The sequence below is a fragment of the Carettochelys insculpta genome, chromosome 1 (assembly GCF_033958435.1).
Source record: "Carettochelys insculpta isolate YL-2023 chromosome 1, ASM3395843v1, whole genome shotgun sequence".
NCBI lineage: Eukaryota > Metazoa > Chordata > Testudines > Carettochelyidae > Carettochelys > Carettochelys insculpta.
Genome location: NC_134137.1, coordinates 205,422,147 through 205,450,125, shown reverse-complemented (window position 1 = coordinate 205,450,125; position 27,979 = coordinate 205,422,147). Strand labels below are relative to the sequence as shown.

At 46.1% G+C, this 27,979-nt stretch overlaps 1 protein-coding gene across 1 annotated transcript in view; it reads right to left on the bottom strand.

Moving 5' to 3' along the window:
* Positions 1-5,325: 5,325 nt before the first annotated feature.
* GABRR3 (gamma-aminobutyric acid type A receptor subunit rho3) overlaps positions 5,326-27,979 on the bottom strand; it is a 59,274-nt gene continuing 36,620 nt past the window's right edge. Inside the window, exons 5-11 of the mRNA XM_074983494.1 lie at positions 20,628-20,851; positions 18,491-18,573; positions 16,291-16,431; positions 14,231-14,383; positions 9,483-9,679; positions 8,307-8,595; positions 5,326-5,436 (exon numbers count right to left, since the gene is read on the bottom strand). Of these exons, the coding sequence (XP_074839595.1) occupies positions 5,414-5,436; positions 8,307-8,595; positions 9,483-9,679; positions 14,231-14,383; positions 16,291-16,431; positions 18,491-18,573; positions 20,628-20,851 (1,110 nt within the window). The 3' untranslated portion in view covers positions 5,326-5,413. The remainder of the gene's footprint in view (positions 5,437-8,306; positions 8,596-9,482; positions 9,680-14,230; positions 14,384-16,290; positions 16,432-18,490; positions 18,574-20,627; positions 20,852-27,979) is intronic.

Sequence of the window (27,979 nt, the reverse complement as noted above, 5' to 3'; positions counted from 1 at the left end):
TACGTCTTACTCAGCAATGATGACCCCCCCCGCAGCATTGTGGGAATTCCACAATTCCTACCAGGTTGATAGCTTAATTTGGGACTTTACAACAATAAAATGTTTACAACAGGCAAAACACCACTGCTTTTTCCTGCATCCCAGCACCTTTTGCAAATAAGCTGCTATTTACATATACACACTCCATTTAATATTTGCATATATACATCCAAACAACTGTTCCCATTTGCATCTCTAAAAAACCACAGTCTCTGGATTTCTTCAGCAGGACTGATGTCCTGATGTCACATTCCTAATGCAAGCAAAGCAAGATAGGCCCCAAAGTATTCGCAGACCGGGGCCAAAACTTTACAGCATGGCTCCAGCACTGCTTTAGAAAGTTTTTCAATGTTTTATTGGAAGCATGCTTTGTATCCCTCTTCCTGCTAAAGCTTATGTGAACCTGGAAAGTTGTTTTGTACAGGCATGTTCTAGTGTGTCTGGTGAAACTGCTCAGTGCTGATGGGAGAGCTCCCACATCCCTGAGCTGCTCTCCCACTGACATCACTTAAGTCGTGTCTACACGTGCATGCTACTTCGAAGTAGCGGCACTAACATCGAAATAGCGCCCGTCACAGCTACACGCGTCGGGCGCTATTTCGAAGTTAACTTTGACGTTAGGCGGCGAGACATCGAAGCCGCTAACCCCATGAGAGGATAGGAATAGCACCCTACTTCGACGTTCAACGTCGAAGTAGGGACCGTGTAGTCGTTGCGCGTCCCGCAACGTCGAAATTGCAGGGTCCTCCATGGCGGCCATCAGCTGAGGGGTTGAGAGACGCTCTCTCCAGCCCCTCAGCTCAATGGTGGCTGCGTGGAGCGGCCCCTTAAAGGTCCCCTCCCCCTCCTTTCCTGTGCAGGAAGCTGAGGGAACGTGCAGGCAGCAGCTCAGACACGCGGCCAGCCTGCACGTCCCTCAGCAGCCACAGGAGGCACAGGACCTTTCATGGCCGCCCGGCAGCCCCCCCCAGCGCCCCCAGGGGACCCTCCCCAAGGGGAGCCAGGGCAGCCAGCCCAGCCAGGCTGGCAGCCAGGCCGGCAAGCGGCAGCGGGGCCCCTCCTGTACAGAGGCCGAGCTGTGGGACCTGCTGGGGCTCTGGAGCGAGGAGGAGGTGCTCCAGGTAATGGGGAGCAAGAGGCGGAACGTGGATGCGTTCGCTCGGCTGGCCGACGGCCTGGCTGCCCGGGGTCACCCTGTCCACACTCCTGATCACGTCAGGAGTAAGGTGAAGGGGCTGCGGCAGGGTTACGCCCAGGCCCGGGATGCGGCCGGCCGATCTGGGGCTGCCCCCGTCACTTGCCGCTTTTACACAGAGCTCAGGGACATCCTGGGCCCCCGGCACACCTCCTCCCCTCTGGCCACCCTTGATACTTTGGCTGACGAGCCCCAGCAGGCCCTGCAGCCAGAGTGCACCCCGGAGGTAAGCCCCGCACCCCGGGGGCCCCCCCCCGGAGCCCACCCCCAAGCCATTGCGGCAGGAGGAGGAGGAGGGGGGCTCCTCCTCCGCAGAATCCGGGCTGCAGATCCTCCTCCTGCCATCCCGGAGCAGCAGCCAGGCCTCCACCCCCTGGGGATCTCCAGACCGTGGGAGTGGACCGACAGGTATGTACCCCCCTCTGGTGTACACCCCTGGGCTTGAGGGGCGGGGATAATAGATATGTGTCCAGGGCCCCCCACATGCTCACATGGCCATGGCCCCAAAGACAGCAGGGCCATGTCCCCCACATCAGTGCATCAGCCCCTGCCCCCGCCCCACCCCACACGACAGTGCCATGCCCCATCCCCGGGGCAGGGGGGAGCGGAACCTCAAGGGACCCCCAGGAGGAGGGGGTGGGACACCCCACAGCAGCAGCAGCAGCAGCATGTGATGGAGTGGGGGGAGTGCAAAAGGGAGACTCAGGCTAGATATGAGCAACAAGAGCCGAATAGCTCCCAGGGGCAAAGGATGATCCTGGGGCTACAGCTGGCAGGTGACACCTCTGCCCTGAACAAAGAGGAGGGAGGAGCCGAGCTGGCTTTGAATCGGGGGCGGGGGGGGGGGGTGCGGGGGCTGCAGGTAGAGGCTAGGGGAAGGGAGAGCTGGAAGGCAGCCAGCCTGAGGAGGGGGAAAGCTACACCCCAGAGGGGCACCCCTTGGGGTCTTCTCCCCAGGACAGGTTGGAAGGACTGTCTCTTCTGACAGCTGGTGCTGTCACTCCTGGGAGAAACTGGGCATCTGTGGCCTAAGAAACCTCTCCTGTCAGACCCTGCGGAGTGAAGTGAGAGTCGCTCCCACCAGGGGACAGGGTACAGTGCAGGGGGACCCCTGAGCCCCATCCATCACAGCAGCATCTCCCGGGGATGGGGAACCTGCAGCACAGGGCTGGGGGCACAAAGGCCACGGCTCGGGGCCCACACTAACGCCTGTCTCCATTCTTCTTCCCCCCCTCCTCTCCTGTGTCCTGCAGCTGCACCAGCGGAAGGACCGGAAGAGAGCGCCGGCGACGCATCAGTGGTCCCGGAGACCCCTCCGGGGCCATCGCTCCAGGCAAGCCCCTCGGCCGAGGACCAACCAGCCCCACGGCGGGCTAGATGGCGGACCCCGCGCCACCACCAGCCAACAGCGACGGACCCCCAGCTGCTGGCCATCCACCGTCGGCAGCTGGAGGTCATGGAGCAGCACCTGCGGGTGGAGCAACGCCACCTACACCTGCAGGAGCGGGCGCTGGCCTGGCGCCAAGAGGCATGGGGGGCCTACATGGAGACTTTCAACCGCCTGGTGGACTACCTGGCCCCCCATGCCACGCCGGCCGCCGCAGCGCCCATCCTGCCTGCTCCACCCGCCGCACCACCAGCTGCTCCGCACGTCGCCGTCCCATCCGCCGTCGCCCCGCCACCCACCACCGAGGGCCGGAGCGCCGAGGGACCCCTGGAGCCAGCTGAGACTCACCGGGCATATCTTCCGGTCCGCCTCGCCCCCAGCCAGCCCCGGACAGGGCTGCGGCCGCGGCGGGGCTCCCAGCCGCCCACGCCCAGTGCCGGACTTTAGGGGCGAGGGGCCCAGGACGTGCCCCCCCCTTGTATATAGTTCTGACATTAATTTGTGCCCCCCGTGTGTCCTGTCCCCCTATGTAAATAGTTCTCCCCGTTATCATCCCTGGTTTTCTTTTTATTACTGAACAAACTTTTTTATTACTATGATTTTATTTGTACACATTACTTTTGTTCCACATGTTGTATATAGTTTGTTCTTGTTTTATTTATAGTTAAAAAAAAAAAAAGTTCTAAAAGAAAAAGCAGTTTAAGTTCAGCCACAAGTGCGTGCTGTCATTTGTCCAGGAAAAGTGGGAGGGGGGTGCGGTTGGGTGCTCCATGGTGTGGGCGTTGGGGCAGGGAGTGTTGTGGAGGAAGGCGTGGGCAGTGGGGGGCCTGGCAGAGTTCACCCCGCGGCCTCATCATCGAAGTGGGCCCGCAGGGCCTCCCCGACCCGGGTCCCTTCGGGGTCCACCTGCCGACTGGGGGCAGCGGGTGGCTGCACGTCGGCCCTGCTGGCCTCCACAGCCCAGCCCTGGAAAAAGGCCTCCCCCTTGCTCTCCACCAAATTGTGCAGGGCGCAGCAGGCACCCACAATCAGGGGGATGTTGTTGGGGCCTGCATCCAGACGGGTCAGGAGACATCTCCAGCGTCCTTTCAGGCGGCCAAATGAGCGCTCCACCACCTGGCGCACGTGGTTCAGGCACTGGTTGAAGCACTCCTGGCTAGCGGAGAGATGGCCCGTGTACGGGTGCATGAGCCAGGGCTGGAGGGGGTATGCCGCATCTGCGATGACGCAGAGGGGCATGGTGGTGTCCCCCACAGGGATCTCGCGCTGGGGGATGTAGGTCCCCGCCTCCAGCCGGCGGCACAGGCCCGAGTTCCGTAAAACCCGGGCGTCGTGGGTGCTGCCAGGCCAGCCCACATAAATGTCCTGGAAACGGCCTCGGCTGTCCACCAAGGCCTGGAGGACCACAGAATGGTAGCCCTTGCGATTGATGTAGCGTCCTCCACTGTGATGCGGGGAGCGGATGGGGATGTGAGTCTCATCCAGAGCCCCGAAGCAATTGGGGAAGCCCAGGGTGGCAAAGGCCGCAATGGTGGCATCTGGGTCCCCCAGCCTCACGGGCCTGTGCAGGAGCATGGCATTGATGGCACGCACAACCTGCAGGGAAAGCACATGGGAGAGCACCAATGAGGGGTGAGCAGGGTGTGCGTGGCCCTCCCCTCCCCCGCCCTCCCCTCCCCCCGTGGGTTCTCTTACCTCCATGAGGACAGCCCCAACGGTGGCCTCACCGACACCAAACTGCTGTCCCACGGATCGGTAGCTGTCTGGAGTGGCCAGCTTCCAGACAGCGATGCCGACCCGTTTCTCCACAGGGAGGGCACACTGCATGGCAGTGTCCTGCTGCCTGAGTGCGGGGATGAGCCACTGGCACAGCTCCAGAAATGTCTGACGGCTCATCCTGAAGTTCCTGAGCCAGCGGTCGTCGTCCCACTCCTCAAGCACTAGCCGCTCCCACCAGTCGGTGCTGGTGGGGTAGCTCCACAGCCGCCGGCGTGTGAGGCGGGGGGGGCGGGGTGCTGCAGGGTTGGGGGTTGAGCCCTGCTGCCCTGGGGGCAGCTCCTCCTCCGGTGTAGCAAGGAGGTGCTCAGCTGCCTCCCGCATGGCATGGATCAGGGCAAGCCCTGCTCCTGCCGGGAGGGCTGGGTGGACCTCTGGCTGCTGCTGCTGCTGCTGCTGCTGGGGGTCCATGCCTGCGTTGCCCGGGGTCTGTGTGCCTATGGCTCCTCAGACTGCGTGCTGTGCAGGCTGAGTGTGTCTGGGAGGGGGCCTTTAAGGGGGCGGCTAGCTGTTGCCCCGGAAGCGCTAGTCCGCCCTGTGACCCTGTCTGCAGCTGTGCCTGGCATCCCTATTTCGATGTGTGCTATTTTGGAGTGTAGACGTTCCCTCGCAGCGCCTATTTCAATGTTGTGCTGCGCAACGTCGAAGTTGAACATCGACGTTGCCAGCCCTGGAGGACGTGTAGACGTTATTCATCGAAATAGCCTATTTCAATGTAGGCTTCACGTGTAGACGTAGCCTTACACGGCTCAGTGGGGTAGCTTATTCATCCCGAGCGACATAAATGATACCAAAACTAGCTGCAGTGTATACAAGCCCCCTTTACGGTTACATAGCACACAAGTATTTCTGACATTTTACTTCCATTCAATGTACTTGTAGATGAAACTCCATTTACCTGAATGTTTTCAGATGAATTCCTGCAAATGGTGTGTCAGAACTACAAAAACTGCCTGTACTGTCTGTCACTTTCCCAGTCTGGAAGATACTTTTACTTCAAAAGAGTTCTGTGAAGATTAGTAATGCTGTTTGGAGAGCTCTGTAAGATGAAATATGGAATATAAGTGCTGTCATTATTTATTAATCATACATGTAATCAGTTTGTGATCTTTCTGCAGCCCTTTGAAATTTTACTCTAACATATTTGGCATCATCTCCCATTGCATCATGAAAAATTTATAAGCACCCAGCCAGTGCAAGCAGCATATGTAGATGGCCTAAGTAAATGGCTTGCCCCTTTCAGCATTTTAACTTAACAATTTACATTGGGCTTTTCATGTTGAAAGCACTTTATCAACAGGTACTTCTGCATTTGCTTTCTATATCAGTGTAAGAACAACAAGAAGTCTTGTGGCACCTTATAGACTAACAGATATTTTGGAGCATAAGCTTTCATGGGCAAAGACCCACTTCATCAGATGCAAGATCAGTGCATCTGACGAAGCGGGTCTTTGCCCATGAAAGCTTATGCTCCAAAATATCTGTTAGTCTATAAGGTGCCACAAGACTTCTTCTTGTTCTCAAAGCTACAGACTAACACGGCCACCTCTCTGATACTATATCAGTGTAAATACCTGTTTCTTCCACCAAGCAGAATAACGGCTTTCTAATTTGAATTGGCATCTTTCAGAAAAAAATTAAACTGCCCTAATGCATTAGAAGACTAAAGAAATTGTGCTATAAAAGGAAATACAGAAATTATTCTTTTTCCTCTCCTTTTCAAACTTCTCCTGTTCTCCCATTTGCTGAGTCACTTTTTGGAGTTGTGCATTCAGTATTAGGGAACTTTTGCTATCAGCTAGTCAGTAAGAATTTGAGAATAGGGATTATCTAATTACAACCAAGAAGTTCCAGTGATATTATTTTTACTGGCAGCTGCTGGGAAAGCATGTTCCAACAGAGCAGACAACAATGTGTATTTTAAGTGATGTTTTTACAGTAGTTCATAGGGTTGAAAATTTGGCAAAGCACAACTGGGACAATTAGATGGGAGCTTCTCAAACTGGCTGAAACGTGCAGGACAGAGTGGGCAGTATGTGGTGGTGATGGTGACATACTAAGGATCCTCTGCTTTTATAATATAACATAAATGTGCTCAGCCTGAGTCCTTGTGTATTAATACCAGGGCTTTGTTGTAGGATTTACATGTCTTTTGATTTTACTTTCCCAACACTGTCATTCCAAATTCACAATTCTGCTTTCCATGACAGGGTTCCCTGGAACCATATCAAACAATATTAGAGATGATAATTTGTTTGTCAGTAAGGTGATTGCCAAAAACCTCACTCACTCCATGGATGTCTGTGCAGTGATTCACCAACTTTTCCAAACCCATATCTGGAGTCGTGACAAATGCTTTTTACAGAAGAACAGATCCTCATTCTATGTACAAATAGTATCACAGCAGTGAAATCAGACATGCCAGAAAGTGATTCATACTTTCAACTTTATTTCTATTTCCTTTATTTTAACTCAGCAGTGGCAGACATTTAGCTTTTGACAGTTTCTACCAGCAATAGCTCCATGTTGAATTTGTTTTATTCATGAGAGACAGAACCAACAAATTCCTATGGAGAGTACAACTAATCTGGGCAAGTCACATCAGTTATTGCACAGTTACTTGATTCTCTTTTGCAGATGCTGAGCTGCATTTTGGCTTTGATGTCATAGGTTTAGTGCCCCAATGCCGGAACCAAAGGGAAATCCATGCAGGATTCCTTTTGGGGATTGACAAAATGAGAATATGACTCTGCATCTGCATAACTTTTTCCTTCAATTTCCTCTGTGTTGTAATTCTTATGCTCAGTGATCTTCAGAACGTTGATCCATGATCAGAATCATGGGACCAAGCAGCCATTCATAGCTTCTCCTCACCATAACTTCTGACCTCCAAGACCACAATGTGGAATAGAAGAGCCAGAATCTTGTATTCTAAGAGTTCAGTTTGCAGAATGAGTAACTTATGGAAGCAGCAAGGTAACACCAGGTTTATGTGAGGCTGAATTAGATGGAGTCCAAAATGAATGACATACAAAATATGCTTGAGAGGGTCTGCTTGTACTAACCCATTCATTCAGCTAAGAGACTGCCTCTAGAGTATTATAATACTAGTGTGTATACTGTTACATACTGGATCCTCTACATTTCAAGGAATATATAATAGCATATATAAGGCCACTCCAAAACACGGGTGGCTGCATGAAAGTTGGGGACCAACTTAGGCTGTGTAAGACTGTAATAATGCACAATGCACAGAACTCTGCCCTGCTGACTTCTTGTCTATGGCTGGTCTCCAATTCACTCCTCACCCATCATCTCCCTCTGACAAGCCTCCATCCAAACACTAAGGCTCTTGATGTATATTGCAAACTGGCCAGCACAACAGGAATGCAGCAAGCTAAGATGAAAAAGAAACATTTGGAGAAGAATTCTCATGCTGCCTGCATCATTCTTACGCAGGTCACAGACTGGGAAGGAGCAGAGAGGCTGAATAGGGAATAACGGTTACAGCATGCTAAACTAGATAATACATTTATATCCATTTTACTGGTACTGACAAATGTTTAGCGGTATGGTGAAAGGTCCTTTGATGTGCAAAAACCTATGCACCTGTGGAAGTAACCTGGATGTAAGGCTACTGTAATGAAGCACTGAGTGTGCCAAGTAAAAACCATCTTAACATTCAGAATTAAAACATACAGAGCACGAAGAAGCCAGAATTATTTTGGTTTTTAATTTATACCTTTCCTGTCACCAAACCAATATCCTCATGAGTGATGTCTAAATCAGTTTCAGAACCTTTAAAATATTTCTTCTATTGGTGCTGGGATTTTCAAAACCATAGATTCAGCTATCCTTACATGCAAAATAGTGCACAGATAACAGTGTTTTTCTTTTATACATACAAACCCCAGTAAAAAAAGTTGAATACAATGTACACAGTGGGAAATATAATCCTCGAGTACGTGTCAATGACATGATTGTTCTGCAAAATAATCCTGCCCACATTTCCTTTCAAAGATCTCTTCCTTTTTATACGTGTTGCATCAAGATTGGGTATGCTGACTGCCCGTCCCCGGGCTGGGCTGTCTTCAGAGTGGACTGCAAAGGTGGCCATGTCAACGTCAGCCTCACTGTCATGGTAACAGCCATCAAAGGCCATTGCTTGCACAGCATCAATGTTATACATTCCTGAAACCTGGCAATAGAGAATAATTAATGTGTGGATAATAAGCACTCATTGGGGTGCTGAATACATCAACTCTATGCACTGAATAATCACCCACATGGAGACTCTGTGCACTAATGGATGTTCTGGGTGGGGAAAAAAAACCATGACTATGACAAGAGCAAGTGAATACTGAGAGTAGCGTAGCCAGAGGCAAACTAGAGCCAGGGGAACACCTCATAATAATTTATTAACTTTTCTTTTGAATAAAACAGTAAATTCACTGAAGCTATATGAGTCCCCTTTTTGTGTTCTCCCAGAGCTTATGTACTGGATGGGTTTAGAGGTAGGAATGTTTGTGGGAAAAGGAATTTTAAGTGAATATTAGAAAAGTTAATGGAAAGTACATTTTATAACTTGCCAATGGGATTATTTGCATTAGAAATCTGATTCTAAGAACAACACTGTCACTCATCCCCTCAGGAAACAGAGCTATGACATGTGACCTCTCTCTCTCTCCAATCAAAAATAACTAAAACAGGAGATCCCATCCTGTTCGGGATGCCAGAATGAACAAAGATAGGGGCCCTTACCTATCGGGAATGGGGAGAAAGAGTGGATGGAGACCTTTCCTCTCGATGACCAGAAAGAATGGAAAAATATGGGTGAGAGAAATGAAGGTATAGATGCCCTTTATCTTTTCCCTCCCACACAAGAAGAGGGGAGAGCAGACCTACTCAGGATCCTAGAGAGTGGAAGTACCTCCTCTCCTATCAGCTGGAAGGAAGGAATGAATGGTTAGTCAGTCACTGGGAGGAGACAATCACAGCACACACAGCACAGAATGCTATCCTATTGGGATTACTTTGTAGCTTCTGTAGGGCTGCCTATTGACAACAAAACACACACATTTGTACCTTCCCTCTTTTTCTGAGTTGTTTTCTCTCTTCTACTGTGGTGAGATAATTCACAGCTGCATATTCAATGACAGAGAGGAAGACAAAGAGAAAACTGATCCATAAATATATATCCACTGCTTTTATGTAAGACACCTGTGGCATGGAGGCACTTACTCCTGTGATTATAGTTGACATTGTCAGCACAGTGGTTATACCTGCCCAAAAAAAAAAACCCAGCAATTTAGTACAAAACAAGATCCAGTTGTTTTTATTGAATAGACCACCATCTCCTTGTTCAGCAAAGCTGGCTGTGTACAACCAGTCACTACCAGCTTTGACTCTTTGTACAGACTATGTGTTATGGAGTGTATCATGAACAGTCATTTTACAGGACATTCCCAAATAGGGTTACCATATTTGAACTCACTATTTGATATAACGCATTAATACAATGGGAGTTGGTAGATACTGATACAGATGCACTCCCTCTCAGGGGCGTCCTCTTCTTTGAAAGTTCAAATATGGTAACCCTATAGCGAATATACCACCAGACTTATTAGGTCACTTCTTTGTTCAATCTGTGGGAAATCTGATAATCACACAAAGGGCTACAATGTGCCTACTCTTAGCTCAGGATGTTTCTTGTGTTTCCATGAGGTAAGGCCCAGGAGAAAAAAGTACAACCACAGCACTAGAAAATGAATAAGAACTGGACTGAAGAGGCTCACGTAGGCTGGAGCAAGGGACAATGTGCCCATACAGTTAAAGGCTGCAGAAGTGGCCACTGCTGTGTATGTGCTGAGCCTAATTCACTTCTCATGGGCACCAGCAAACATCAAGACTGTATCAACTGAAATCAGTGGAGCTACATCAGTGTAAATTAGAGTAAGCAAGGGGAATATCAGTCCCATTGTGCCTACCTCTGGCTTTATGCCTTTAGAAGCTTCTGCTGCAATATGCTTTCAAGTTCTCTTTCCCATGAGCTCTCCCCAGCGTCCCTGTACCAAAGCACAGCCAGTGCCTTAAAAACCACAGTCAAGCCCAAACTTCCCCAAGAATTCGTTCTAGAAATTAGGAAGGTATTTGTTTTAAATTTCTGTGGCAGCTCCTTAACAAAAAAGTGGGAGTAAGGATTCCCCTCACTCAATTCTAGCAGCTCAGAAGAGAACCAAGAGGTTCACTGTGTTGTACAATGACGTCACAACATCAGTAAACTGTGAAGTGTCATGATGGCACATCATTGTCACACATGGACTCAAAGGAAAAATAAAACAACAGGATCTGATGATCTAAGCTACATCTCTGCAACCCTATTTGATGGCATGATTCTCCAATTGTTAAATATCGATTGTCAGATCTCTTTATTTTGGGTATGGAAATAGCCTTAATGAAAATGACTTGAAAGGGCTGGGGATTGACTATATAGGAACTGTCATATCAGAACAGACAAATTGGCCTTCACAGACTAATATCCTCTTTCCAACAGTGCTCAATGACAGGTGCTTGAGGAGAAAGTCTAATACATCCCACTATACAGCATTCCACAATGGGTTGGGGGGGGCGGAGAATTTCTCCCTGATCTCTGTTAAATTTCTTCCTGATCTCTGTTGCTGATGAGGATATAGTTTTATGGGCAAGGACGTTTAATCTTAACTAGGTAAGTCAAGACGGGAGATATTTGTAAAAAGATATGCTTTTACTCAAAACAGAGGTATGTCCTTGATGCTGTTGTTGGCTGAAATTCTGAGGACTGAGTTCTACAGGAAATCAGACTAGATGATCATTAAATGGTCACTTCTAGGCTTAACATCTATGAATCTGTGAACTGCAGATGCTTTAAAAACAAAACTGAACCTTATTTGAAAATTTTAATTATCATCATAACAATGCAGCAAAATGTGCTGGTTTATGTAGCCATAACTCAGAGTACAGGGCTACTGGTGTGAGAAATTCAGCACTTCTGGGTTAAGGTCATTTGCAACTCCTTCTCAATCTGGGGACTAGAAGCCAACCATTGCAACACCCAAACATAGGAGAGGAGGGCTGATGATAGCATATAGCCAAGATACCTGTGAATTACAATCCATACTTGGTAGATAAACAGGTGCTCTGGCTCCTTATTCATATAACAATTCATGTTGTGCTGAATTTGCTTAGCTATTTTGTTTCAGTAATATTCCGCAGCAGTGGGGTCGAGAGGGTGATTGTATGTGTGTGAGAAAAATATTTTTATCCATTGTAAAGCCCTGATATAGGTTCATGCCGAGTGCCTCCAACTCACTCCCGATTCAATCAATAATAGTTGTGAGTGCTCAGCTAATTACAAATACTGAATACCGTATTCAAGGCAAGGAGATATCTTTGAATTATATGAATCAAACCACTGGCCAATATCACTGCAGTTCAGAGATTGGTACAACATACTAGCAAAAACTATGTTTTGTTTAAAGTTAGTTTAAATTTTTAAAAGTTCTGATCAGTTGCTTGACTGATCAGAATGAAAAACATGTTTTATGGGAATTTTGACAAATAGTCCCTCCCCCCCACACCTAAATTTCATTTTGACAGACGTGTTCCTAGTAGTTCTACTCAATACACAAGGCCTAATTCACCAAAATTTTACTCCAGTTTTCTTCTGGTTTAACTTGACTGAAATCTACAGTTACTTTATCTTCCCTTTTCTACAAATCACTCATTTGAACAATGGAGTTCCAAATGTACCATGTAAGAAGAACTTATATATTAAAAATGTATATATGTTGCAGAAACCAATATGCATTGCATCTATGACTACAGCTTTTTAAAACAATCAGGTTTACAAATAATTGCTGTTAAACCTGACTGGACATTATCTAACTATGCTATTGGAGTGCACACTAACTATTCTCAGAAATAGTGAGGCATAATCTTCTATAGGAATGTGTGTATAATTTAAAGAAAAAAACTGGTAACTTGCTAACTTCAGTAGAGCACAGTTATGTCAACATTTTAAATGACCTTTTGAGACTCAAGAATTATTACTTTGCTCAAAATAACACCTGATAGTTTCTCCATATGTATAGCTAACTGGGAGTTTCATTTATAGCAGGAGACACGAGAACTAAAAACTTTTATTACACCAATAAATAAATTATATCTTATCTTCTGATGTATTGGAAGTGGGTTAGGGCCAGGCTTGCATGCATACTTTCCTCTCCTCCACTCCAAGCAAGCAGAGGTAATTCAACAGTTAATGCAGCTCAAGTCAACATTAATGCTTCCCCAGCACTTCCTGCTCCCCTTCTGCAATGCAGATCACCTTTTGCAGTGTGCATATGTGTGTGTGTGTTGGGTGGTGGTGGGGGCAGCAGAGGAGACTTTAAATGAGCATCTGTCAAAGGAATAAGTCATGGCAGGGCAGCTGCAATGCAAGCACACTGCTAGGGTCAGAAGGTGGAGGAAAATGACAATAGACCCCTGAACTAATACAGAGCCAGATCATCAGGGATCTACAACCCATCCTGGACAATGATCCCACACTTTCACAGGCCTTGGGAGGCAGACCTATCATTGCTCACAGACAACCTGCCAACCTAAAACAAATCCTAACAAGCAACTATACACTGCACCACAGTCACTCTATCTCAGGGACCCATCCATGCAACAAACCTCATTGCCAGCTCTGCCCACATATACAAACCAGCAACATCATTACGGGACCTAACCGGATCAGCCACACCATCGTGGGTTCATTCAGCTGCACATCTACCAATGTAATTTATGCCATCATGTGCCAACAATGCCCCTCTGCCATATACATTGGACAAATTGGACAGTCTCTACATAAAAGAATAAATGCACACAAATCAGACATCAGAAATGGCAATATACAAAAACCCATAGGAGAGCACTTCAATCTCCCAGGCCACACAGTAGCATATTTAAAAGTAGCTATCCTACAGCAAAGAAATTTCAAGACCAGACTCCAAAGAGAAATTGCTGAGCTACAATTCATCTGCAAATTCAACACCCTCAGCTCAGGATTAAACAAAGACTGTGAATGGCTGGCTAAATACAAAAGCAGCTTCCCCTCTCTCAGAGTTCACACCTCCAGATCTACTGATGACAATACAACTCAGCCTTCCTGACTGAGCTAACCTCGTTATCCCCAGCCTTGCTCTGGCCTATTTATACCTGGCCTTGCAGATTTCCAGGACCAGCATCTGAAGAAGTGAGTTAACTCAGGAAAGCTCATGCTCTAAACTTTTCTGTTAGTCTATAAGGCGCCACAGGACCCTTCGTTGCTGCTACAGATCCAGACTAACACGGCTACCCGTCTGATACAGAGCCAGAAGGCATTCACATGGCTAGCCTTGTATCTTCTGAATATCTCCCATTCATATCCCCCCACACAAATCCACAGAACTTGGAGGTCAGATTGCTTTCTTCTTCTTCTTCTGTGAGGGTGGGGGCAAATCTTTTCTCTGTAATAGGTGGATTGAAATGCAATTCATCAAGGGGAAGCACACAGAATACCTCTCCCTCTAGTGACCCCTGGTGTGTTTTGTAGTACAGGAAAACTGATTTGTAGACTTCCCCATTTCCAAGGGCAGAAGAAGTGTAACAGGAATGGAGATGCGAAGATGACAACAAAGCTGTCACTCAGACACCGATCTGATACACTGCCACATAATGACTACCAATCAGAACCCAGCTGAACTACCTAATGCCCTCTTCCTTCCACGCCTCCCCATCTGCTGCCAAAACTAGATTGCAAAAAGCTTTACCCAATGATACCCTGGCAGGAACAGCTCTTCTGTCAATCCAAAATGAAACCCAAGACAGCATCACCATCAGCATAGCTGGGAAATAGGACTGTAGCACAAAGAAGAAAATATGCCTTCTTAGAGTGAAATTTATAAAAAGGCGGTTGTACCACCCTGTTGAAAGAGAGCAGGGGGAAAAAAAGATTAGTGTTCCCATAAAATTAAGCACTGTGTTGACCAACCTCTGCTTTTGACATGTCTTTACAGTATATTAGTATTCTAAGGAATAATAAAATAAATTTATAGTAATAACACCACCTTCATTTTAGATAATGACTTTCATCTCAAAGTGCTTTACATACCATTACTCACTCACTCTATTAAAATGGAGCTAAGTTTGGAGTGAAAAAGCACAGCTGTTTAAAGGTGCAGAAAACTACCCCACGTTGAACCTCTGTAGTCCAGCAGTCTCTGGTCCAGCAACATCCACAACATAACATTATTTTACTTAGCCTTATTTTACTTATCATGGGTGTTCTCTATGGTCCAATAAAATTTGTTTACAGCTATCAGTCCTGGCTCTCAGTGTTCTGTGCTTTTATTTAGCTATAATTTACCCCTAAATGTCTTCTAAGAACCTGGTAAGCAGTGGAAGCATTGGTAATGCTGCTAGACAATATTGACCTCCCATTGTCCTGCAGATTCTCTCATTTGGCACTGGTCAAGTCCCGAGAGTGCTGGACTAGAGAGTTTCAACCTGCATTAGGGTTAGCTGGTATGTTTTGTTTATTTTGTGTTTGTAACTTACTTTGATCTATCTGCTTTCACTTGCAATCACTTAAATCCCACTTTTTATACTTAATAACAACACTTGTTTATTACCAAGCCCAGGGTAAATAACGGTTACCTTGGGGACAACTACTGTGCATCTCTCTTTTTCATTGATAAAGAGGGTGAACTCATAAGCTTCCTCTGTGTAAAACTTTTATACAGAGTAAGTTTATTTGGGGGTTTTGGTCTTCTTTGGGGACTGTTCCTAGGTACTGTCAATGGCCTTCTGGCTGAGCCCTCCCACAGCTGAGCTGCTTCAGCATCCATGTTGCTCTGCTGGGGGACTGTTGTACTTTGGCAGGGGAAAACCAGAGCTTCTGGCTCACCAGGACAGAGTGCTGGGGCACCACAGAGGGCAGGCTGGGGGGCTCAGTGGCATGATCAACACAGCAGGTAACAATCCCAAGGGACCCCTGTGATCCAGTCCATCACAGAGGCATCATGATTATCGGATGTTTTCATAGCATATAATAGCTAGCATTTAATGCTCATTAGTCAGGCACCATAAAGCCATGACTATAGAAAATAATATATTCTGGGATTCTTTTCAGTTGCCTTCTAGGTTTTGACCCTTCAAGTGTTTATATGTTCAAGCTTTCTCTCTGGAACCAAGAGGGCTAGAAATGTACTTTTTAAATAAAGGATATCTGAGATCCCTCTGTATCGGAGGGGTAGCCGTGTTAGTCTGGATCTGTAACAGCAACGAAGGGTCCTGTGGCACCTTATAGACTAACAGAAAAGTTTTGAGCATGAGCTTTCGTGGACCAGCATCTGATGAAGTGAGTCTGTGCTCACGAAAGCTCATGCTCAAAACTTTTCTGTTAGTCTATAAGGTGCCACAGGACCCTTCATTGCTGTTGAGATCCCTCTGTGTGATCCCCTGACTCCAGGAGCCTTAAGGAAAGTATCAAATATTGCAAGAGCTGGCTGCACTGGATATTTAACTGCTCTACATGGCCCCTTTCTATAGGCTCTTCTTTAAAGAACCAGTATGTAGAAAAGTATGTGGCTCTTCTGTGTTATAGAGACAGTGAGTTACATGTGTAATGTAATTCAAAAGAACTTGGAGCCGCAGTGCAGGCAGATCCATTGTGAGTAAATAGAGCAGGCTCTTTATAACTCTAGGGTCTTTTAGTGGAAAATGATAATATTGATTATCCTTACCTATTAATAGTAAACTAAAATGTGAAGTGTCACAATGTACGGCTGAGCTATGTTTTTATCTTCGAATGCCAATGTGCATACTGTACCAGTACTGCTGTAGAAAGCTAGGCCACTGGAAGCACTGAACTCCTCAATGAAGAACTGGGAAAGGGAGATGTGCTCATCTGTGCTGAGTGACTCATTCCCATGTTTCCAGTACAGCATAAGGTCCTCTTCATTATAGGCATCTGTAGTGGGGGGGAGGGGTGGAAAAAAAAAACCCTAAATGACCAACTCTGCTAGGCTAAGGTTTCCCTGGGGAAAATGCCTTACTCAAGCTGCTCAGAAAAATTTCAACAAAACATTATTTTTTCAGAATTTCCTGATTCATTGATATTGAAATGTTTCAAGTGGATTATTCTATTCCTACAAAGTTCCATCGGAACCCAGCCAGGGTCACGATGTAATCCTGCCAGCTCACCTGCATGCTTGGCAGGGTGATGGAGCAGCAAAAGCCTGGACATTTTTGCTCATGACTCGTTGGTAGCCCAGGGTCACAGGCTTTCTTGGCTCTGGGGCAACCCACTAGGTGGACTCCCTCAGAGAAAGTGTCTACACAGCCATCAGACACCCACAACTGGCCCATGCCAGCTGACTTGGGCTCGCAGGCTCAGAATAAGGGACTTTAATTGCAGTGGAGACTTCCAGGCTCTGGCTGGATCCCAGGCTCTAGGACTTTGTGCGAGGTGGGAGGATCCCAGCACTTGGGCTGCAGTCTGAGTCTGAATGTTCAATGCTAACTGAATAACCCCTAAGCCCGAGCGCTATGGGCCTGTCAACTGGCATGGGCCAACTGAAAGTGTCTAACTGCAGTGTAGACCAGACCCTCAAGCTTTAGGGGGGAGATCTCCACCAGCAGACTGCCAGAGCTGAGTCTCTATTCCGTTTCACAGAGAATTTTGAAATTTTGATTTTCCGTACACAGTTTCTGACATGTATTTTGAAATAAATTACTAAAACAACTGAAACTGGAAAACATTACTGGAAAGTTTGCAGTATTTTAAAAGAGTGTGGGCAGAATTATTAATCTTTTTGGCATTGAATTCCCTGGACTATTGATTACTTCTCCACACTCCTGAGACAGTACGCACACAGGCCCTTGTCCCACCACAGCTTCAGTGCTGGAAAAGGAGAATAAAAATCCCTTGTAAGAAGATATCATCGACTATGCTGCTTAGAATTCAGCGAGAGCAATATTTCTAAGCATAAGCAAGGGATCCCCAACAAATTTATTTTGAATTAGCTCTAAAGGACATTCTGAGCTTACACATACAGTAGCTACTATTAGCTTTTGACATGTAAAGAAAGCTAACTCATTTTTGTCTCCTTATGTTTACCTGTTTTAACTCCTTGTCAATAATTCTCAACTTCTTCTACCTTTAAGTTAGTTTACTATAGCATTGGCTAGATATGTTGTCTTTAGTGAGAAATCTGAGGTACCACTGACCTGGGGTAAATGACTGGTTCTATGTGACTGGGAGTAACCAGAATATTGTTCTGAGTTTTGGTGTGAGGAACTGTCTGTTAGAAAGGCAGGCTTGTTTGGGTGACAAGACAGAACAAAGTACCCAAGAGGACCGTCTGTGACTCCATGGTAAGGCTGTTACAGTGCTTGAGGAAGTTACATGTGACACTTGATCGGTGAAATGTAATTACAGAACACGCAACCAGTTTGGGGTTTGTACCTTCCTTCTTCACAGTCTGCCCTGAAGCTGGCACCCACATTTGCGAGCCACTTCAGGCAGCCTGACAGTCGGTTCAGGCTTAAATCAGTACTGGTGTCTGTCTACCATTATCAGGGGAAATATTTGGTTCCTGTACCATGAAGACTACAGTTTCCTATGTTTTTAGTCATCACCAGGAGAACAAGATCTAGAAGGGTTTGTATTCTGTCATTATTCAGAAATACTTCCAGATCACCTTTAAAAACGAATTATGGCAAAGTACAAGTGACTCCATCTTTCAACATAATATTCTACATGCCTAAGAAGTGGGAAGTAGCATCTTTTCCTTTCTGTTTCCCAAAAATAATGGGTGCTCTGGTTGACAAGTTATTTCCAAAAGTCTCTAGAATGGCCAGTGTTCCGTATGTATAGATTGATAGTCTGAGATCACATTGTCTTCCAAAGTACATATAGAAAGGTGTCTCTCACGGGGGAAATGCTATGAAAAAAATGAACTGTTGGTAAGAACACATGTTAAAGAATATCTATTTATCTATCTAGTGTCATGATTGAGCCAACTTACAACTTTCCAGTTCTAGAGAACAGTTCTGAGTGTCCAGAGGGAACCTGCTGAAATCCATGAAACACATGGCAGAAACGGTAATTCTACAAAAAGGACAAGAAAATCAGTGTTAAAGGTAATTTTCTCTATGCCTTAAAGGAATTTGTGACTTTGTAGACATCTTACAATGAGCTCTGGGGTCACTAAAGGGTTTCAAAAATGTTCTGGTCTTTAATAAAGATTATTTTACAATAATTCAAATGGCAAGACATAAATCCAAACCAGCAGGAGACTTTTCTGAATAAACAGTATTTTCTCATTACTATCCCTACCCACCACACTCAATTTCAAATCTTGCCATTGGCCGGCTCCCCATTTTCCATCACAGATGTTTCCTGTTGCTTGCTGTCACTTTAAGTTCTTCATAACTGGATACGTTTCAATATTTACACCTTAACAAGATCGATAGGGGAAGTTCAGAATTCTTGGTTTTATATTTCTAGTCCTCCTGACTGCAGAGCCAAAGAGACATCAGTGCAGCGAATATTCTTCTGAAGAATAATTTCACAACTAGAAAGACACTAAAATATAATTCCATAAAAAGATAAACCCTGATTTTCAAGCCCCCTGTGCCACCCCCTGGGGGCATCACATCTAAAAGGGGTTAAAACGTTTTATGCATGCACACTTGGAAATCATTCTTGAAAACGCAAGAAGAATCCAAGCAAATATGTTGTCATTCCATCTGCTTTTCCATGAATGCATGGCAAATCAGTGTCCCTGACACTACAGCCAATGTTTATAAATAAACATTGTTGTCACAATAGAAAGGTTAGAGGCAGCATTTTAAATATAAATACTGTACATATTAGCTAATCTATTGCTAATCTTCCCGATGTTGTCACTGCCCACACGGGGTTTGACATTTTGCCTTGATCATCCAGAAGCAAACCCAGTTGAATTGTCCTGTGCTTATAATTGAATTTCAGTGACTCGTGACTGGATGGATGTGTACAAGTGTACAAATTTATGTGGTTGAAATAAGGATTTACTGTTTACACTTCTTTAAAATGATACATAAAATGTGTACCTCTGTGAGTACAGTTGCTTCAGTCTATGTAGCTGCAGAAGAGTCAATAAACCAGCAGCTGTGTATTGATTGATATAATGAAGATAAGATTCTCAAGGTTTTTAAAGAAAAAACTTGAAATCCTAGACTTGGACATTGTAGATAAATCTGTGGAATATGCACATTTTCCATAAATGAGATTTGTATTACATCCTAACCTTTGGGTGTAATATCAAAATACTTTTCGTGAACATATGATTCTTTAAGATGACAGGCATTAATGTAACTCAGGCTATAGACACACTGCATGACCTTAATCATTCTAAACTTCTGAAGAACTACAGAATGTTTCCTTTGATTGATTTCACAAGAGGAACTATATTATACTAACAGAGAGGAAGCTGTGCTAGTCTATACACTATCAAAACAAAAAGCAGTCAAGTAGCACTTTAAAGACTAGCAAAATAGTTTATTAGGTCCACAAAAGCTCACCTAATAAACTATTTTGCTAGTCTTTAAAGTGCTACTTGACTGCTTTTTGTTTTTATATTATACTAAACTGAACATACAGTTTTCCATTGGGCTCCGTGACTGGCAGACTAAACAATCTTACAGCCCCTTTAAACACTGAGTGCGTGTGCATAACTGAAATGCTTGGGGAGATCACAGAACTACTTATATCAGGTGAAGGGGGGAGTAAAATTTGCCATGTCTCTAAATTTGTTCTATGGCCTTTGTTATATAGGAGGTCAGATTAGACCAGTTCCCAGGGACTCCTCAGTGAAAACAGCAATTAATGCCAGTCCACATCTCAGAATCTTGAGGATGAGTTGAAGGTCCCTTATTTGAAAAGAACCAGTGTGACTTTAGCTTAGCCTGAGCTGCCACCTTATATGCCACAGAACCTGTGATAACCCCAAAATAATGAACAAATTAAAAATAAGCCATTATGAAAACTCCATATTTAACTGCAAGGATCTCAGATAATTTCTCAGCCCAGCAGTTTCTGAGTTTGCTCTGCTCAGGCTGGCAACAATAGTCATGTAGTATTCTGCTGCTGATTGTTATAGGGAAGGTAAACACCCTTACCGTAGGCTGAAGAGTACATTGCCATCAGGATACACACGGAGCATCACATTCTCTGTAGTTGTATCATGAATAAAAGATCTTTTGGAGTGGACAAAAAATACATCAGGTACCCAGATCTTTTTGATCAGTCTTCCATCAAAGGTCATGCTTCTATTTTTGGTACTAGGAAATGAAAGCCTCTCATCCTTCCAGTAATGTCTGAGGTATAAAGTCGTTGTGAAGTCCTTTGCACAAAGAAAATTAAGAGGAAGAGATGCACATGTGTTTCCTAGTTCAGAATGCAGCAAATAGTAGCCAGTATAATTAGTCAGACCTGATGACCTTAAACAACTTCTGCTCTGGGCTTCAAAAGCAGCACCCTCCAATTGGGCAGGGGGTGGGGGAAAGAGTCTCCAAATCCATGCAGTGAGAACAAAGTATAGAAGGAAGATACCTTGTGATGTCTGCTATTTGCCCTGTTTGGGTGGTGCTTATAGTTCAGCCAACAAAGGATAGGATTTTGAAGTCCACGATTCTTCCTTACACCAAACTCCCACTGATTTTAGTGAGCTGTTGGATTGGGCCAAAAGTATGTAACAGTCCCCAAACCAAAATAGCATTTCTAGTAAGTAGGATAAAAGCAACAGAAATTGCAGCCTTTCCAAAGAACTTTTTTTGTTTTCTTTTGGTGTCACAGCTCTTCATTTTTAATATTTGCAGCCAATAAGCAAATTTCTATTACCTAAAATATACAAGAACAAATTCTGATTTCAGGTGGATATTATGTAAATCTACTGGATTTATGCCAGATTTGCACCAGTGTAACTGAAAATCAGAATTTGACCCCAAAATGTAAAATGTAACATATTGGCACCTGGCTCCAGAGTAACATAGAACTCACAATGAAAAAATGGTTTTGAGTGTTTGCATACCAAGGGTCAGCAACCTTTCCAAGACAGAGTGCCAGAATTTGACCTTTGGACCTCTATGTACAGTCCAAGTGCCAGTGATACTTTTTAAAGTCACTAATAATCATACTCACAACCGCTTCATTAAGGTGGTTGTTGGCAACATTAGCTGGTCTTTTGTTAGTCTACAAGCGGCATGGCTTTGAGCAAGTTCCTGGCTGAGAGGGGGATGAGGGGTGGAGCTGAGCTCCTGCCTTGCATGCCAACGAAAATCTTCTCACATGCCACTCTTGGTACCCATATCAGGGGTTGCTGACCCCTGTTGCATATGTAACCTCAGAAGCACTGAGGCCATGTCCTAGGGAGAGTGACATCTCTGCTCTACAGCCTTGGCTGAGAGGCAGCTGGCCTTTAGCTCACATGGTAGAGCACAGGGCTTTAGTCCCTACAGTCACAGGTTCACTCCTTCCTGCAGCCTCCTGGGTTTGTCAGCATTACACATAATACTATAGTTGGCACTGACAGTCTGACCTATTATTAATGCTGACTCCCATTATAAGGACTTGTTTGTTTGTGGCCTCTAACTTTGCCAAACTTAAATCACTTGGGCTGACATTTGCCTTGGTGACTGGTTTTGGTTTTGCAGCCAAACCATTTCCAAGGCTAAGGATAAATATGTCATTTTGAAATGTTAATTATTGGCAACCTTTTCTGTGCTTTCCACATCTTGTTGATGTGAAGGGGTGTACCAACCCTGCACTGTGCAGGGGGTGAGAGTCAGGCCTGTTGGATAGAAAAGGCCCTGCCCCCCGAGCCCCAGCTGGGCATGCTCTGGCTGTAGATCAGGTATAAAGGCTGGGGAAGCCTAGCAGTTGGGGCTGGCCAATATAGGGCAAGGAGCTCCCACGGGAGCCTGGGAGCCGCCACAGCACCTGCCTGAACAGCAGCTTCCACAGCCGCCGGAGGAGCAGCAGGAGAGAGCACTATCAGAGTGGAGAGGGTGGACCACACCAGGAATGGGGTAGGAAGTAGCCCAGGGAGGGAGAACTGGGATGGTACCTATTGAGCTCAGTGTGTTGCAGTGAGGATCCCCGCTGAGCTGGTGGCTGGGGCCCCCCACCCACCACCAACAGGGCCCTGGGCCGGAGCTTGGTGGAGCGGGCAGGCCCAAGCTCCCCTGCCCCCACCTCCCTGCGAGCCTAAGTCAGGGCGGACCTAGGCCACAAAGGCCCGACTAGGCTGTAAGTCCTGCAAACTGTGACTAGGCCACCGAGGCCTGATTGTGCTGTGAGGCCTGTGAACAGGAACTAGACCGCTGAAGCCTGACTGGAGAGCCCCGAGGGCAATGCAGAAACCCTTGGGAGTGAGGTGGGGCAGGAGACCCCACCACAGTTGAGTTTAGTAAATGATGTGGATACCTTTCCTATCCTGTACACCACTTCCTCTTCAGCCTCTGTTGGCTAATATAGTGTGGCCAAAAAACAAATGTTCCACTTTCCTGATATGTTTGCTTTCTAACGTGATGTTACTACTTATCTGAACTTCCCAGATGTCTTTTAAATTATGTAAAGTTGAACCTTCTTGAACAACTATATTTGCCAAGTTGTCTGGGTTTGTTTGCAGCTTGTTGAGTGTATCAGTAGTGCAATATCATCTCCATGTCTAGGCATTTGACATCCAAGGTGAGATTTATGGTGCTAACACACTTGACTATGCAGTCTACTGCAATTACAAACAAATGTGTAGATGAAGTGCAGGTGTTTCACACCAGTGCCTGCACTGAACCACACTGCAGTCTGGGCGTTGACCCTTATAGAGCACTTTGCATCTCTGTACCAGGCCTTGATGATGTTGACAACTTTAGGCGGGCTTTTGTCAGACTAAAGAAAGTTCCCCAATTATGTCTGCACAGACAGCTCAATGCCCAAGCGCAAGGGGCTCGTGACCTGCTGGGGTGCAGGGTGTGCGGTCTCCAAGGGATGCTCCCCAGTTGTGTGTGGAGGGCTCTGGACAGGTGCTAGGGTTGGATGCCTGGGACTCTGGTGTTTGGGTGCAGCCCAGGTGCTGGCTTGAGAGAAGCTTGTGTCTTCTCCTCAGAAGCAGGCACCCTCAGGGAAAAATATCACCGACTCTGCTTTTCATTTCAAGCATTTGGCTGTGGGAAAGGAGGAGTCTGACCACTCATTCCAATAAGGAGCTGTACACAGTATGGCTATCACTTACCCTGCATTAACACACCTTAATTTCTTTAGAGCGTTAATACTGCCTTATGTTAAGCTCAGGCATTAACGCGGGTAAATTGACAGCCCCAGTTTTTGACATTCTTCCACCATTGCTGTGTCACTGTGGCAGCTTCACCAGCAGTAGCAGTTATGGGAGCACTGGTGCGTACCAAATACCGCCATCTGCCTACCAGCTACCAGCAGGTCTGTGTGACAGAGGTAAAAATATGGGTGGCCAACATACACTACCACTTACAACACTGCTAATCCCAGTGACCCTGGACCAACAATGGCAGAGGACAGTGGGGCACGGGGGTGACACTACAATACTCAGTGTACGCTCTCTTCTCTTGGCAGTCACTCGATAATGAGTGGAATGTCTTCATGTCATCCTCTTGGTCATCACGTAAGGTGAGGCCCTTTACACAGATATCCCACATGAACATGGAATTCAAGCTGTTAGGAACCTTATCCCCAATGAGGATGAAGCACAAATGGTAGTGGGGCTTTGTGACTTTGTCCTCACCCACAACTATTTCAGATTTGAGGACAATTTATACTTTCAAATCAGTGGCACCTTTAGGGCATCCACATGGCCCCGCAGTATGCCAACATTTTTGTGTCTGACCCGGAACAACACTTCTTCAGCTCTCGTCCCCTGGCGCCCCTCCTCTACTTGTGCCACACTGATGACATCATCATGATCTGGACCCACGGGAAGGAGGCTCTTGAAGAGTTCCACCATTATTTCAACAGTTTCCACCCCACCATTGACCTCAGTCTGGACCAGTCCACACAAGAGATCCACTTCCTGGACGCTACTGTGCAAAGAAGTTATGGTCACATAAACACCCCCCTATACAAGAAACCCACAGACCACTATGCTTACCTACATGCCTCCAGCTCCATTCAGGGCACACCACACAATCTGTTGTGTACAGCGAAGCAATAAAGGTACAACTACATTTGCTCCAATCCCTCAGACAGCGACAAACAACTACAAGACCTTTACCAAGCTTTTCTGAAACTACAATACCCACCTAAGGAAGTGAAGAAATAGATTGACAGAACCAGACATGTACCCAGAAGCCACCTGCTACAAGCTAGGCCCAACAAGGAAAACAATAGAGCACCACTGGCCATCACATACATCCCCCCAGCTAAAACCTCTCCAGTATGCCATCAGTGATCTACACCCCAACCTGGACAATGATCCTTCACTCTCACGGACCTTGGGAGGCAGGCCAGTCGTTGCCTACAGACTGTCCGCCAATCTGAAAAATTCTCACCAGCAACTATAGACCACACCACAGTAACTCTAAACCTGGAACCAATCCTGACAACAAACCTCAGTGCCAACTCTGCCCACATAGCTACACCAGCGACCTAACCACAACCACCACACCCACACGTCTACTAATGTAATATATGCCCTCATGTGCCAGCAATGCCCCACTGCAATATACATTGTCCAAACTGGACAGTTTCTATGTAAGACAATAAATGGACACAAATCAGATATCTGGAATGGTAACATACAAAAATCTATAGGAGAACAATCTTCCTGGACACTCGGTAACAGATTTAAAAGTAGCCATCCTGCAACAAAAAAAACTTCAGAAACAGACTCCAAAGAGAAGCTGCAGAGCTGCAATTCATTTGCAAATTTTACACTATCAGGCAAGGATTGAACAAAGACTGGGAGTGGCTGGCCAATTACAGAAGTAGTTTCTCCTCTCTTGATCCTCCCTGACTGAATTGACCTGGTTTCTCCTCTTTTGGCGTTCACAACTCCACATTAGCTGCTGATAATGGGCCACACCCTCTGTGACTGAACTGACGTCAACTCTGGCCCTCCTCTTGACTGTGTCTCCTTCATTTTCATAAGCCCATAAATTTAGACCCTCCTCTGGAACCCCCATTCATGCATCTGATGAAGTGGGTCTTTGCCCACGAAAGCTTATGCTCCAAAATATGTTAGGCCGTAAAGTGCCATAGGACTTCTTGCTGCTTTTGAAAACACAAACTAACTCGGCTACCTCTCTGATACCTCCTATTTGTGAGTCTGTTGATGGCTGATCAGCCCAATTCTGGAGCCACAGATCTGATCACAGAAGGGGGCAAGTGTTAGTAGCTGTTGGACAGACGCGGGACAGTTTTTGCTGCTTTTTCCTTCTTCTCCACCTCTCCTCATCTGCAGTGTGGTGGGACCTCTCAAATTGCACCACCCTCTCACAGATTGCCGCTCTCTTCAGGAGAACCTTGCCCAGGACCATCCCCAGAGTGTCAACACTAATGCTGCACTTTTTCAAGTGTGCCTTCAGCATGTCCTTGTATTGCTTCTGCTGGGCCTTGACCCTTTTCTGTCCTTTCAACTCAGAAAACAGAATACGTTTTGGAAAGCGCTAATCAGACATCTGAACCACCAGACCAGTCCAACAAAGTTGTTGATGAATGATAATGGCTTCAATGCTGGTCATGTTAGACTTTTCCAGGACACTCATGTTCATGCATCTATCCTCCCAAGAGATATTTAGGATTTTTCCATGGCAGCGTTGATGATATTGTTCAAATGCCTTCAGAGGACACTTGTATGTTGTCCAGGTTTCACATGCATACAGTAGCATTGAAATAACCACTGTGTGGTATACAAGCAGCTTTGTCCCTGGGTTTTGAAGACCCTTTGTCTCAGGCAGGCAAAAGCAGAGCTTGCACAGCTCAGACAATGCTGGATTTCTGCATCAATGTCAATTTTAGTGGAGGATTATATCTCTGAAAAACTCAAAGTGCAACTCAAAGACGTAGAGCTATGATGCAGAATGAATTAAAGTTGGACCTGAAAAAGTTAAGGGCTTGGAAACTGCTTTTCAAAATGTGTGACACCCAGGAACTCCAAATGACCTTATCAGGAATTATGAAGTGCTCAATACTTTTGGGGGGAAAAAAAGTCAGGGTATTAAAACACTGTAAAATCCTACAAGATTAAATTCTCATTTTACATGAAAATTATTCCCATTGAAATTGAGAGGTTACATGTATTAAATGTCTCCTGTGTGCCAAGGGATGAAATGCTTTTTTCTAGAGAAAAAAGCACGGTCCGAACTCAAGCCCCAATCCACACACCCCCCACCACCCCAAGGCCCAACTGCCCCAGGGTGGCTTAACCAACCCCCAAGCGGGCCTGAAGCAACCCACCCTGTAACCCCTTCCCCCCCACACCCCCGGCAGGGCCCAAGTAGGGTTGCCAGATTTTCAGAATGCTTATGACGGACAATACCCTCACCTTCCCTCAGAGCCAGGTTACCCAATCCCCCTTCCCCAGAGCCAGGTGCCCCCAGAACCCTGCTGTAGCCCAATCCCCCACTCCTCCCCCAGAGCCAGTCACCCCCAGCCACCCCACACACACACACTTTCACCCAGCAGTCACTGTCCTAGGCAACTGTGACCACAGTTATTTTTCCAAACAAATTAGTCACTTCACTCTGACAAGAGTGCTTATGGTTCAATAGTGGCCCTTCTGGGGAACCACTGAGAAGATGGTTATAACATAAGCAATACTGGAATAGCTATTTTTAAAACCCTCTGTGAACTGCCATGCTGCAGAATTCCCATGGATATATTTGCATCAATACATGAACTGGAACCATCAGCTCAGTTCCTGCGTGTGAGCTTTGGACAGACGTTCTCTAACTGTCTTCAGTATACCCAATTCCAGTACACCCATTGCTGGAGCATGGAGGTGCAGACTCTCATCACTGCTTTGGCTTTGGAAGAGATGTTTTTCCTTCACACTCTGCCAAAACTCAGTCAGCTGAAGAGCTTTTGTTGTTTTTCGATCTTAAACTACCATGATTGACCAATTTCATTTATAAGCAGAGATGAAGAGCAGGATTTGGTGGTGATGGGAGACTTCAACAATCCAGGCGTATGTTGGGCAACTAACACAGCAAAGCACAGACTATCCAATAAGTTATTGGACTGCACTGAAGACAATTTTATATTTCAGAAGGTTGAAAAAGCTACTGGGGAGAAGCTGTTCTAGATTTGTTTCTAACAAATAGGGAGGAACTGGTTGAGGATTTGAAGGCAGCTTGGGAGAAAGTGACCTGCACTCTCCCACCCAGATCTTCCACCTCCAGCCTGCTCCTGAACCCCCCACATACTACCACACTTTCCCTTCCACCCAAATCCCCAAACCCCAGCCTATTCCTGCAACCTCCTTCCCAGACAGAACCCACACACC